The sequence below is a fragment of the Diospyros lotus genome, chromosome 10, assembly GCF_014633365.1.
Source record: "Diospyros lotus cultivar Yz01 chromosome 10, ASM1463336v1, whole genome shotgun sequence".
In the NCBI taxonomy this organism is placed as follows: domain Eukaryota; kingdom Viridiplantae; phylum Streptophyta; class Magnoliopsida; order Ericales; family Ebenaceae; genus Diospyros; species Diospyros lotus.
The window spans coordinates 26,319,495-26,334,384 of NC_068347.1; the positions used below are offsets into that span (position 1 = coordinate 26,319,495).

At 39.8% G+C, this 14,890-nt stretch overlaps 1 protein-coding gene across 15 annotated transcripts in view; it reads right to left on the reverse strand.

Moving 5' to 3' along the window:
• The window catches only part of LOC127811438 (actin-related protein 8-like), a 91,411-nt gene that overhangs the window by 43,277 nt on the left and 33,244 nt on the right, over positions 1 to 14,890 (reverse strand). For all 15 annotated transcript variants that reach the window (XR_008025685.1, XR_008025684.1, XM_052351312.1 and 12 more), the window contains exons 3-5: positions 13,702 to 13,772; positions 13,442 to 13,509; positions 11,012 to 11,073 (exon numbers count right to left, since the gene is read on the reverse strand). Coding sequence is in view for 13 of the 15 variants with exons in the window: in XM_052351312.1 (XP_052207272.1) it covers positions 11,012 to 11,073; positions 13,442 to 13,509; positions 13,702 to 13,772 (201 nt within the window). In the remaining 2 variants the exon portion in view is untranslated. The remainder of the gene's footprint in view (positions 1 to 11,011; positions 11,074 to 13,441; positions 13,510 to 13,701; positions 13,773 to 14,890) is intronic.

Consider the following 14,890-nt stretch of genomic DNA (forward strand, 5'->3'; position numbering starts at 1 on the left):
CTACAGTCTTTCCTTTTAACAAGGAGCACTAGTGAGGCATAGGGGCCATGGCTAGATCCAATGATAGACTTTTGGAGCATGTCCTTTATCATTTTTTCAATCTCAGCCTTTTGCTTGGGGGGGATATCGGTATGATCTAATATTCACTGGCTCGGTGTTTGGTTCGAGGGTGATGGAGTGATCAAAAGGCCTTTTAGGAGGGAGGGATTTAGGTTCCACAAATAAGTCCTCGCTAGAAGTATGTCAAGGGAGTTAAGTTCGTGTACCTTCCACTGGTTCTGAGGTTAGTTGTTGATAGTTAGCATTAGTTCCCCTTCTTGCTCTTGAATTTCCCCCATTTGTTCCACAGCATGAATAGAGAAAAGCTGTGCCACTTGTGAAAGCTTGCTTTTGAATATTTTCTATAACTTTCTCCCAGATATCATCTTACACACCCCTGTTTCCAGGCTGCCAGCAAGGGTCATTCTCTTGCCCTCTTTCTCAAATGTCACCTCCATCTTGCTAAAATCAAATCTGATGGGGCTCACATTTTTCATCCAGTCTACCCCTAACACTATATCACACCCCTCAAGCTTAAGCAACCTCAAATCCGCTTCAACAGAATCCCACACACTGATTTGCTCATCACCTTGTTGCCATTAGCCATAGTCATGGAAAGGGGTTGTGTGCCAGTGAGCTTACAACCCAATCTTCTAGCTTTGCTCTCATCTAGAAAGTCGTAGGTGCTCCCACTATCAATGAGAACCATCAACCTACAGTCTTGTGTCTTCTTCCACCTTAATGATCTTGCTATTGGCCAATCCCCTAGGTGCATGTAATGAAATTTCCACATTATCTTCTCCTTCAAGATCAAAGGGATCCATTGTTCCTTCTTCCCTTGCCTCTACTTCTTCCTCCCCTTTCAACAAGAGTAGCTGCCTTTTGCATTAGTGCCCTGGTGTGTATCTATCCCCACAATAGAAACACAGTCCCGCCTATCTCCTTTGCTCAATGATCCTCCCACCTGGCAGTTAAGAAGGGGTAATGTTGATTGGAATTATCACCCCCTTTGCACCCTGGCTAATCTATTCTTTGTTAAATTCCCCGTTTCCTTGCTGAGAAACACCAGGGCTTATCCCCCTTGCTTGCAATCTCTATATTAGAGCTTTTATCGACAGCTCTTGCAACCTAGCACTCTCGACTACTTGCTTAATGGTCCTAGGTTGCAGCATTTTCACCGTGGGTATCAACTCTTCGCTCAACCGCTAATGAAACTTAAGACGAAGTATGCTTCGGATAGGCGGGGGTTGAGAATCAACATTAGTGATTTTAATTCTTCGAATTTAAGTTGGTAAGTTTGCACCGACATCTCATGTCTCAATTTGTTAAATTCTTCCACTACGTCCATCATACTTCAGTCACCAAAATGTTCACACAAATCCTCCACAAACTTTGCCCACTGGTAGCCTTCTTTCACTTTAATCCACCCCTGAAACCAAGCATCTCCGGTGTTATTGAAATAAGTTATTATGATTAGGAGCTCTTAGAAACCCAATTCAACACTTTATTTTGCCAATCTCTCTTCACTCCTCACTTGGAAATCAAACCCACAATAGAGTATATAAAATTGAAAATGAAAACAACAAAGAAAATTAAGTGAAAGAGTGTTGAGGTTTGCCTAGAGTTTTCTGATTAAAAGATTAGTGGAGCGTTGATGGCTTTTAGCTGGAAGTTATTAGATGATTAGTGTTTCTTAAGCCAAAGTGTAATTAATGTAAACTTTGGAGGTCTAACTGTAAATACCCTATAGTTATTAGTTATATGGGAGGTTTCGCCTCCTCTATAAATAAGAGGGCAAGGCGACAGTCTAGGTGATCATCTCTCTTGTCAAGTTCTCAGTTACTATTGTGAGTATTCTTTGTTCTAAAGAAAGTGAGACATGTGTATTGTGTTCTTGAGCTTTCTTGTAGTGAACAAGGGTTGTACTTGAGCGATAGGATTGAGAGAGGGCTTGGGTTTTGTACTGATCAGTTTCTTCTCAATAAAAGCTGCTCGATTGGAGTGTTGGACTACTGGATATAGAGCCAATTAAATCAGCTTGAACCAAGATAAATCTGCTATCTCTTCTGTGGTTTGATCTTTTCAATTCTGTTATTTTCTTTTTCTGCTGTTCATGTTTTCTGTTCTTACATTTACACTGCATCTGAGAGTGTTGGAGAGGGTTTATGTGAGGGTTTTCTCGCCTAAGGGTGTAATCTAAGAGTCACTGCTTTATTGCAAGGTTTCTTTATATTTCTTGTTGATTTAATCTACCTACTATCTTCGGCCATGGCTGCAACAAGATATGATGTAGAGAAATTCATTGGCCATAATGATTTTGGCCTTTGGAGGATTAAAATGAAAGCTTTACTAGGGAACCTAGGATTGAAATCAGCCTTAGAAGAGGAAGAAAAATTACCTAAAACCCTCTTGACAGAACAAAAACAAGAAAGGTTAAAACAGAAAGAGGAAAAAGATGAGAAGGCCTATAATCCGTTGATTCTTAGCCTTAGTGATAAGGTTTTAAGAGAAGTATTCAAGAAGACCACCGCCCTATCCCTACAGAATAGGTTAGAGACTATATTTAACCAAGACCCTTTCTACTCGGTTGCTCCTGAAAACCTGCTTCTTCTCATTTAGAATGGAAGAAGGTCAGAAATTGCATGACCATATTGATGATTTTACAAGGCTGAGTTTGGACCTAGAGAACATAGATATTAAGTATGATGATGAGGACAAGGCCCTCGTCCTCTTGCATTCTTTGCCTAAGACCTATGAGACATTTGTTGACATACTAAAGCATGGTAGGGAAAACCTTTCATTAGATGATGTAATTGGAGTTTTAAACTCAAAGGAACTGCAACAAAAGGTAGAGGTAAATAGTTCTCCAAGAGATGTCCTAGCAGTTAGGTCTAGGCCGGAAAAGGGGGATCAAAGAAATAGGGGTGGGGGAAGATCTAAGTCTAAAAATAGTAGGAGATTTGTTAGGTGTTTCTTGTATCATGAAGAGGGCCATATTAAGAGGAATTGCCCAAACAAGAAAAAGGAATCCCAAGAGAAAACCAGCCCCGAATGCTCTAGCACCATGTGTTGTTTTGGCTATGAGAATGCAGATGTCCTATAGTTTTTCTAGGTATGCAGTAAAATTAGCATAGGTCCTAGGGTTAGGGTGTACTTCTCATAGGAAATGGGTATTTACCCGTAGAGACATGGTGGAGGGGGAAATGGTTTGTCTAGGCATCAATCTAAGGCTAAGATAATTGGAGATGTGAGAATAGGAAGCATGGTGGAGCTGTTCTAGAATATTAGAAGCTGTAAAATATGTCCCCGTTTTAATAGAAAGCCTAATGTCCTTAGGAATAATTAGATAGTGAGAATTGGAGTCCTAAGAAGTTGCAAAGATCTCTTAGAGAGATGGTAGCAACCCTCAAGAATGGAAGTTATGTGGTGCATGCTTGCATTTATATGTGGATAAGCTGTAGCCACTAAAGGATAGCCTATGATAAGGTTAGGCTGTGTCATTTGTTGAGGATGGCTCACAATGGTGAGCAAGGACTAGGAAAGGTATCTAAGGCTAGGGATATTTGGGGAGGGGAAAATTTGCAGGTGTATAGGAATAGAATCCATGTAGTTTTGACTAGGTCTCCAGATGTAGAAGTCTCCAAAATCAGTAAATCCCATTAGAAATCAGTTTCTAGGATGTTTTGGGAACCTATCTAGGCCTTGTCTCACGGTGGAGCTAGGTGAGGTGAACCTAGTGGTGATGGTGTGTCCCTAAGGAATTCCCAAGCGTATATGAGCTTGCTGGAATTTAGGAAGCTTGCTGGAAATTGCTTCTGGTGTGAAAGGTTAGGTGTAGTAGAGTTGTGGAATAGGTATGCCTAGGTCTTTCAAAAGCTAGGGTTCTTACCTATGAGAGAAAACTCTAATAATAGGACATGGAATTAGTTGATTCCAAGGCCAAGGGATGAAATTTGGAATGCTGGCTGTTGAAATAGATCTCGCCAAAACACACACACACGATTTCCTCTCATAGCTGAACACAACACTTCACTACTTAACTCAGAACCAAAACTAGAAAGATACAAGAACACAACACCAAATCACAAACACTCACACAACAACAAGAGGATTTATCCTGGTTCGGAACTCTTAAAAGAGATCCTACATCCAGACTGATATGACCTTGCTTTCACTATCTTGAAAACGGAATACAAGATTACACATGCTGTTCGCACACCCTCAGCCCAATTACCATACCAAGAACTAACCAGAGATTACAAAGAAAACCCTTTACTCTCACCTATACACAGCACATACTCTTCCCACAAGATAGACCGAAAAACTGAAGAGATAAGAGACCCTCACGCCCTTCTATTTATAGAACATGGCGCGAATTACAAGATTGAAATAACCACCTACTGCTATTACAAGACTGCCCCTGATTTACATGCTTCTAAAAGATTTATTCTAACTACTTCTAACTAACACTATTCTACTGAGCCCTAGTCTAATCCTTAAGCAAATATTTCAACACTGGCCAGCAAGGAAAATCCTTTGGGATGTCCGAAACTAACCTATGAACCAGGGTATAGCAATAGGGAAATCTAGAAAATGTTTTGGTCATATTCATTGTGTAAGCTTGCGCTAGATTGTGAGAGAGGGAGGAAGCTAGTGTTTAAGATAGCTTTGGCTCTTGCAGTGAGGGTCCTTGTGAATAGTGAGGAGAAATGGTGTGTGCAAGTGTGTCCTTGTATGGTGTAGCCATTATTGATCAAAAGACCAGATTAAGCAAGGAAAGGGAAGGAGAATCATCTTGTAGGAATGAGCAAGGGAATAGAAGGTTTAGAGTGCTGCCTAGGATGGGTAGTGATAGGTCTTAAGTTAGGTTCCAGTGAGGTATGGAAATTTGAGTTTATAAGATGCTTATGCACTGCCTTGAGTGCTAAGGATAGGCCGGAATATAGAGTCCCTTGTATAAGAAAGAGGGCTGCACTCATGTCCAAATGAATGGCACGGAGCCATGTAAATTTGGGGAGAATGTTGGACTTAGGTGGAAGATCCCTTAGATTAAATGGGTAGAGTGTTGTGTAGGTATCGCAAACAGCTAATTATCCATGAGGAAACTAAGGGAAAAATAATCTTATAGTGTAGCCAAGGGATAATAGGCTAGAGGGAAAGGTAAGAAGGATTGGTTGCTTAGAAGGTCTCTCTAGGTGTGATTATATTTCCCTAGGTAAGATATAAGATTGTGATAGTCCAAAGGGTAAATTGAGTGCATGAGGAAGCTGTGTCAATTTCAATGGCATGCCTAGGAAAAGTAAGGCAGCTCAAATGATAGTTATCCAATGGGAATCTCAAGGTGTAGCTGAGGTTGTAGTTCAGTATTTGAGATTGTTGGAAGGAGGAGAAGCTGGCAAGACAAGGCATAGAGGTTGGAATAGGAATAGGAATAGGACAGCTCATGGCAGCCTAGGAATACCCAAATCTTAAGCATACCTTTGTTAAGCTGGAAATAGAGGTCGAGCAATGTTTTGAGTTTTTTCGAAGCAGACATAAGAAGGAAAGTCAGTGGTAAAGCCTAATAAACTGGTTTTGGGGAGCTAGGAATAAAATCTAGCAGTGGAAAGGCCAATCCGGGTGAGGTTCACTGTTGATGTGATGCTGTGTAAAAGTTTGGACACTTTGGGATTAATGAGTATCATCATGTATGGATTTGGTTTATGGTGGAGTGTGCCTAGCTGGAAATTATGCATTTAGGGTGTATATGTTGCATTTTGTATGCAGTAGGAACCCAAAAATATAGTCTAGGTAGGAGGAGTTGAAACAGCCAATGGGCAGTCCATTTGGCTTAGTCCTTAGTCCCTCCATGGAGTATATCAATCATATTGGTGTTAGGAAGAGTTAGTCATTAGGAAATCCCTTGAGGAGGATAATATCTAATGAGAGTTGTAGGTTTAGTTATTGCAGCTGAAATTTATCCAAAGGTGGTCCATTGTTATGTTTTACAGCATTGATTTGTTTTTCTTTGATGTGTTTGTGTGTTGATTTGATCAGGTTTGTTGTCCATCACTCATCTGGAGAGCAGGATTTTTTAGCTATCGGATGAAGAACTCAAGGCAAATGGTGGAGATTTGTTGAGGTTTGCCTAGAGTTTTCTAATTAGAAGATCAGTGGAGCGTTGATGGCTTTTGGCTGAAAGTTAATAGACAGTTAGGGTTTCTTAAGCCAAAGTGTAATTAAAATAAACTTTGGGGGTCTAACTGTAAATACCCTATAGTTATTAGTTATATAGGAGGTTCCGCCTCCTCTATAAATAAGAGGGCAAGGCAGAAGTCTAGATGATCATCTCTCTTGTCAAGTTCTAGGTTACTATTGTGAGTATTCTTTGTTCTAGAGAAAGTGAGGCATGTGTATTGTGTTCTTGAGCTTTCTTGGAGTGAACAAGGGTTGTACTTGAGCGATAGGATTGAGAGAGGGCTTGGGTTTTGTACTGATCAGTTTCTTCTCAATAAAAGCTGCTCGATTGGGGTGTTGGACTGCTGGATGTAGAGCCAATTAAATTGGCTTGAACAAGGATAAATCTGCTATTCTTTTATGGTTTGATTTTTTCAATTTGTTATTTTCTTTTCCATTGTTCATGTTTTCTATTCTTACATTTACATTGCATCCGAGAGTGTTGGAGAGGGTTTATGTGAGGGTTCTCTCGCCTAAGGGTATAATCTAAGAGTCCTAAGGTTAACAAAGAGCAATCAAACCAATCAAGAGGCGTTGATTTATCTTGGTTTGGATTGCAATATGCAATCTTACATCCAACCTTGATCCCGAGAGCCAAATCCACTAGAAACCGCTTGAACAAGATTACAAGAAGAACTCTCCTTCTCTCTCACACAAGTTCACTGCCTTCTATACAAGAGAATATCAAGACAAACTTTCTCTCTAAGCCTTTCTCTCTCTCTCTCTCGACAGAATCACTTGCATTCAAAGAAATCAATAGAATGATTTGTTATGTGCGACTTTCAACCTCTCGCCTCCTATTTATAAACCATAGGGGCGGTAATTACAAGTGATGTACCCGGGAAGGCGAAATGGATATATGATCAAGTGTGAGCCCCAATATCAAGGAGATAAAGCAAGGTCGGGGAGCCAAGGAAGACCCACCCGGCCGGGTCGGGTGGGAGCCCACTCGGTTCAACCGAGTGGGCAAGACCACTCGGCACAGCCGAGTGGCTATGACCACTCGGCATAGCCAAGTGGCTAAGCCCCCCACTCGGCATGACCGAGTGACCCCCCACTCGGCTGCCGAGTGGGGGGTCACTCAGTCATGCCGAGTGGCCCCTCCCCCAAATCGCCCCAACCGAGTGGGGGTCACTCGGCCATGCCGAGTGACCCTTTGGGATTGACGATCCAGCTGAATGCCCTCCGTTTCGCCAGCCAAATAGGCCCCGAAATTCCCGAAATGGGCCACGAAAATCTCGCCGAAAATACCGCGAGGCCTCTCTTTCTCCTCCACTATAAATATGAGACCCCACCTTCATGTCAAGGTACGCAATTTTGAGTAATTGAAGTACAATTTTCTCATTTTCTCTCGAGATCTGACTCAAGCATCGGAGGGTTTGCGCGGGGACCCCCACCCGCGTCCTAACGGTGCTCTCGTTTTGTAGGCCACTCGGTCACCAAGGCCACTTGTCACTAAGGCCACTCGGTCACCAAGGCCACTCGTCATCTTCAGGCCACTCGGTCATTTTAGGCCACCAGATCATCAGCCTACCAGATCGTCAGCTCTATCAGATTACCAGATCTGGACCTTTACCAGATCTAATTGCTTGTCAAGATCCTCATCAGCAAAGACACAACTACCAAGACTCTTGCGTCTATCCGCAATTAAAAATAAATTGTTGTATTTTGGCAACAACAATAAGGCTAACTACTTAGCCTATACGAAAGACTAATGTATCCCTCATAATATAACTAGGTTAACTAATCTAACTTAGAGTAAATCCAGTCGCACTTCATCTTCATTCTAACAAGTTCTATTCTTCATCTTCTAGAAATAATTCTCCATGCAAAAACCCAACATAAGTAGATGCCAAGGTGACCTTTTGTTGTTCCGGCACATTATATACACTAAACATCCTCTCACATCTCACCCACCATCTCATGTTTTGACCATCGAGTAGGGGTATCTCCAGTCTCAGCATAGGGAAACCAGGCTGATTGTGAGTAACCTGTGTTTCTTGCCTCCTCTCAAGTGTATTCTCTCCCATAATTGCCGGATCTGCCTCAAATTATGAGGATCCTACAGATCGATGGGCCGTCCCATACCCAGGTAAAATTAGATTTGACCTCTCAAGAGTCTTACCGGATTTTGGCTAGCAAACATTACCATGACCTCGTAGCTGATTACTTTGCTCGCCCAGCAAGTTGTTTTGATCGCACATCTCCTTACGCATCCATTTCATTGTGCCGTCCAATTTCTTCTCCACCACCAATTCTATGGATGCCTCCATGGTCCCCTATGCGGATCTGCATCTCCGCCACAATTGCCATTACTTGTTGCAACTGTGTCTCCATCTGTTTCATCCTGGTGCCGTCAACCATTGTGAAGAGGTCATTGATGAGATTGCTGGCCAAGGACTTGGCTTTGATATCAGTTTGTCAAACCCTTAGATTTGACAAGGGAATTCTTAACCGAATTGGTTAGAATTGGGTAGGAAATATAGGGGGGAAATGAGAAGAAATGCAAAGGGAAGAGAGAATAACAAAAAGCAGAAGAGGAAGGATCGAGAGAGAGAGAGATTAGAGATTTCTCAATTGAATTGATAGATGCCACCAAAATGAGTGGGATCAGTTTATATACTGATCCAAAGCCTTGGAAAAGTAGCCAATAGCAGCCCAAATTAAAAAAGAGTACAACTGACAGTCTCTTATTCTAGTAAGGTCATAACCGACTATACCATGTACAAGTCTCTAATAGCCCTATAACCGTAGGTACATGATAGTTCCCTAGCAAATCTAATCACCCTCCCCATTCTCAAGTCCTAAAAACCACAATGGTTAGTAGAAAATCACTTAGTAATTTAAATTTTTGGTGTGTGAATGGAGAGAAGCTTGGTAGAGAGTTTAGGAACATGGAGAACATCTTTTAGGGTGAGTTGAGGACTTAAGACTTGTGTGTCCTTGTCCAGCTACAATAACAGAAGACCCATCAATAATAATGATTCTTTTGTTACCAAGGGTAGGTTTATAGGTGTCAAATAGGTTGAGTCATGTGTCATGATTAGTCACTCTTGAATCAAGGATTGACGAGTGACGATCATCAAAAACTTTGGAGTTTTCAAGGATTAGGTACTCACCTAATTGAGCTAATGAACAAACATTAGCAGACTTAGAGAGATGTTCAAGAAAGGCCCTGATTTTATCAAGCTCTTCCCTTCGCAACAGTTCTACGCTAGCACACTTTGGCTTCTCTTGAGAAGGAGTTCCTTCTCCATTAGTTAGATTAGGTTGAGGTTGTTGTTGACCCCTAGTCCAATTGAGAACTTGGGCCCTTTCATGGAGTTTGTAGTAGTTCTCTCTTGTATGTTGTGGCTTCTTGCAATAAGTACACCATAACCCATCTCAGGCTTGATGTTTTCGTAGAATCTGGGTTTTGGTTTTGTCCAAGGTTGTTGTTATCCTCTTCCCCTTTTGATACCATGGCTTCTTTTGACACCATGGCCATTCAAGGAGAATAGAGAAGAAGGGTGTTGGGCAAGCTGGAAAAAAGGGCAAAGGTGCAGAAGGCAAGCCGATTAACGGCAAGTTGCAGAAGGCATAGAGAAAGGAAAAACTGGCAGTAAGGCCGATTATCATTAGTGAAGGCTGATTGAGAGAGCCTAAGGATGGTGGCTTTGATACCATGTGGAAAAGAATAATTTTTTTGTATTATATCTGTTATTGTTTTGCCCGAGTAATAGTGTGCTCGAATTCTGGAAAAAATCAAGAAGGAATAGAGATGATCGGTGGCAGTTAGTTTGCAAGATCTAAATGTAACTAATTGTAATTAATAAGGGTAGTTTAGACTTTATGTAAGTTGGTTATTTCCCTTAGGAAGTTCCGCCTCTCTAGTTTATAAATAGAAGGGCGTGAAGGTCAAATAGGATCATCAATCATTTTTCATTCCATCCCCTTGTGTTCGAGTGCAGTGAGAAACAAGAGAGAGAGTCGTGATAATATAGTTCTTGTATTCTTCATTTAGAGGATTGCATTCGAGAGGCAAGAGGAGGCGAGTGAGGGATATTCTTGTACTGATTTCATACGTTCATAGTGGACTTCTTGGATTGCTGGATGTAGAGCCATGTAAATAGCATGAACCAAGGTAAATCGGGTGTTCTACTGTGTGGTTTGCATTTCTATTCCTTTTCAATTATGTCTTTTTAATTGTTTACTTTATGTTTTAATCGTGATGGGTTTCGGTAAGATTATCGAGTGATTCTTGGACCATCTTAGCACTCGGTTTTAACAATATTGTATTATGTTACTGTACATTGTACACTAGGTATTTATTACAAGTGTGGATTTTGATTTAGGCAACCAACCCCAAATACTTAGGGATTAGTAAACTCAATCAAGGAAGCAAAAAAATAAAGGAAACAATAACAATAAGAAAACATAATCTTATCCTAAAAAGGATACTCTAGAAATAAGGAAATAGACATATTCTAGGAAAAAAACAATTACAGGAAAGATTTCTGGATTTCAAACACTCTGATAACATAGATGCTCATCTCACAAAACATTATAAGCACCAAACATTTTTTGAACAAAGGACAAAAAGAACTCTGAACAACACCAAAAACGAGATTGACCCTACATGAAGGTCTTAGGCTAAATTGTTTCCATGTTGCTTGCAAATGCAAAAAAAGATACAAGTTTCAAGCATCAAGACCTTCACATACAGCAGCATAAATTGAGCAGTACAAAATATGGGGTCAAGAAAATAGTTACCCACCATCATAATGGCAAATTGGAAGGGACACAACAACTGGCTGTGTGGTTGTTTTCAAATGCATCCTGCAATAAGTAATGGTTTAGGTCTCAATGGGGCAATCAGAAGAATGAAGAAAAATGATGAAGCAATACTTTAAAGATTGTTGCCTGTATATGTATGTGTGCATGTGCATACAAATTTATGCATATGTACTTCTATTTCATTACAGATGCCTAAGGGTTTGCTATTCAAGAATTCTGCTATGGACCTAAAATTATAGACACAGGTCTGATTTCTCTACAAATTCCAGAACAGCTTCAAGAAAGGAATAAGTGCTTTGAGCCCACCCAAAACAACATTCAAAAGAATTGCAATTTTTCTCTAGGAAATGCCTCACATCAAGCAGAAAATGTCAGCATTCAACCCTTTCTGCTCCAAGGAAGCCTGCTTCTCTGGTAACATAAACCTGATTAAAGACTCCTCTCAAGAAAACTCAAGCAAATACAAAACAAATATAGAAAAGATTCCTTGTATTTCCACTACCCCACATTGATGAGGAGGAGGACCAGGATTCAAATCCTCTATTCAAATTCAAAACCACGTAGGAAGGAAATCAACACCTTCTAGTCAAGCATAAATCTTAGTATGACTAGTTATGATAACAAAATTCACTTCAGCTGAAAAAAAATATATCCACTTCCAAAGGAACCTCTGCATCCTGTATTCTTTAATAGGGAAAGCAACTGCCTTGTGGACCAAACACCACCGACTTCTGGGCCCAAACAGGGACCTCTGGTGATAAGCACCCATCCACTGCCCTCGCTCTATCTTGCCCAATTCTCTCAATCATTCCACCATTAAAAGTATCAACCAACTCATCATCCTTCATATCATGCAATTTCACTCCAACACAATCTTTAAAATCACATTACTTCCCAAATGACTGAAGACAATTAGCCATTAACACTTTCATCCACATGGCTATGCGAGATAAGACTAGGAATTGGTGCTTTCAATGCAAGCTCCATGCATAATATGCCATGCAAATATCTCCCGAAGCTCTCATCTCCAATACTAGCACTATAAAGTATATTCTCAAAGAACTCATACTACTTTTTGATTGCTCCTGAACTGAAGAACATTAAAACATACCTTCATAACCTTAACAAGTTTTCTTGAAGAAATGATCCTACACCTTCTGTTCTTTTTACACAAACAAAATCATAAATTAACAGCAACAATCTCAAGCCTTAATACCACTAGGCGGGATCGGATACATGAACCTAACAATCTCTATTTCTGTGACCATGTCTTTGTTAGGCCATTATAGCCCCATGTCATATTTAAAGGATACCTATCAAGTTTTCTTTATCTTCCTCTACCTCTTTTGCTATATACTTCTTTATTCTATCCACTCCCCTCACAAGTGCGTTTATTGATCTTCTTCTCACGTGTCTAAACCATTTTAATCGCATTTCACACATTTTACCTTCAATAGGTTCCACTTCAACCTTATTATATTTAATGTTGTCTCTAATTATTTCTTTTCTTGTATGGTCATACAACCACCATAACATTCTCATATCTGTTAAGATCATATTTTGCACATATTGGTACCTAACTATTTTGAGTCATATAACTAATATGGCCATATAGCCAAGCTTTCTAAAGAGATTTTATGATCGCACAGAATGTTGAATGCATTTCTCCACTTTAACCATATTGTCAATAATTCTATGTATCATTTTCCCAATAATCTACCCTTCTTTTTGAGCAACTGATCCAAGATATCAAGACTGACCTTTTCTTTGGAATAACTTGATCTTCAAATCTAACCATGATATCATCCATGCCTCTATTTTTACTGAACTTAAATTCCGTTTATTCCATTTTCATTCTGTTCAACTTAAAACTTTCAAACTCTAAGGTTTTCCTCCATAACTCAAGCTTAATAAAACTTGCACAAACCAAAGCACTAATCCAATATGAAAAAAAAATCTATAATAATGATAATATATAAAAAGAAAGATACTATTAAATCTGTAATAATAATAATATAAACATCATTCAACATACAAAAAAAGTAACTACTTTTTTAAGTCATCATGTAGCCAACCCCACCTAGTTGATTAAGACTAGTGATTATTATAGTCATATTTTTGTCAAAGTCATAATTAGGCTCTTTTTTTAAATTCAAAAGTTTAGGGTATTCTTAGATTTTACCCAAAAAAGGTTATAAAAATGTGTCCACCCATGGAAATTCATGTACATCATGTCCTGGAGGTATCCAAAACAAAAGTCATAAACCTAAGACAAGTGTCTGACACATATACCAGCATATCCAATGAGTAGCTGCATCTAGTACACGTTGGACACAGGAATAACACCAGATGAAGTATTAGCTTCCTATCTTAGGATAACACATGGTGAAACCAGTAAATGAAAACAAACCTGCTATAAATTGTTGAAAAAAAATGTCGAACCCTAGAGTATGCTGGGGATTCGATGTTACCAAATTCCTGAACATAAACAAGACAAAAGAAAGGGCTAAGATGAATTAGCAAAACAGCCATAAGAATGTATATGATATAAAGAGTTTCCAATTTCATTAAACTATAAGCATCCAATAACTACAAGAAGTTGTCTAAATCTGAGTGGGGAAATTGTTCTGCTGAAAGCTTTTGAACTGTCAATTTTAACAAGAAGCTCACCACAAAAGTTGCACATTGACCAGAGGGACGAGCATATTTGCTCCAACCAAACTTGCAATAACCTGACCCACCTGTTAGCAAGCATTAAAAGGTACTTAGACATTGCTCATCTATCAATTATAAAAAAAAGAAAAGAAAAGATATTCCTATCAGATTAGAGTGATTAATGACTTTATTGGATAAGTGTCAGGACCCCAAGGATAGATTAGTAATTGAATAGTAGATGTATTTCCTTCTTCTTGTACTTTGCTGCTTTCCCTAATTGTACCTTTTAGTTGTTCTAATAACTGAAAGCCTAGAAAGCCTATAAACAGACTAAAACCTAGAGGATTAGTTAGTTGATGAATGATAACAGATTGTTCTCTCTCAAATTCTCTCCCTTTCTCTCGGTTCTCCCTGATCTCTCTCTGATTTTCTCCCTCCCTTTCTGATCTATCTCCCCCAATTTCTTCCACTTTCCTCTTAAACCCTAGGTTAAGCCTAAGTGCATGACATTTGGTATCAGAGCCAATTGATTCTCGGCTGTGATTCTGGAAATTCTTAGCAGCTTATCAAGGTTCAAATTTTGAAAGCGAAGCAGGCCAATGGTTCTTGGCTTTTATTCTGACAATTATAGGCTATTTCTCGGCTGTTAATCAAAGCAGATCCAGGCGATACCTATAGGCTGTTTCTTGGCTGTTAATTGAAACAGATCCAGGCGATACCTATAGGCTGTTTTCAGACACAGATTCAATCGATTGATTCAAGAGGCTGATTCAGATCTAGGCGACCACAGGTGATTGCAGATCATAGTCGGTCCTTAGAAGTAGATCAGAAACAATTTTTTTGAAGTTAAGCAAATTGAGGAGATGGCGAAAGGAACAAGGATGAAGCAGTTTGTGGCGAGGCTGGATGTTCTGGAGCTAGGTTTAAAATAGACTCAGGAGGAGGTGAGTCCTAACAGAGAAGAGAATGTAGCAATTAGAGAAGCTATGCAAACCTTGGAAAGAAGTGTACAGACAGAAATGTGCAAGCCTTGGAAAGAAATGTACAGACAATTGAAAGAAGATTTACAGATGAATTTACCAGCATCAACCAGAGGCTGGATGGAGTTATGAGGATGCTTTCTACATTGTTTCAGAACAGATTACCGAAGGATTTTCCTCCAAGATCAGCGGCAGCTCCAGTTCTAGCAGAAGCTGGAATTCTT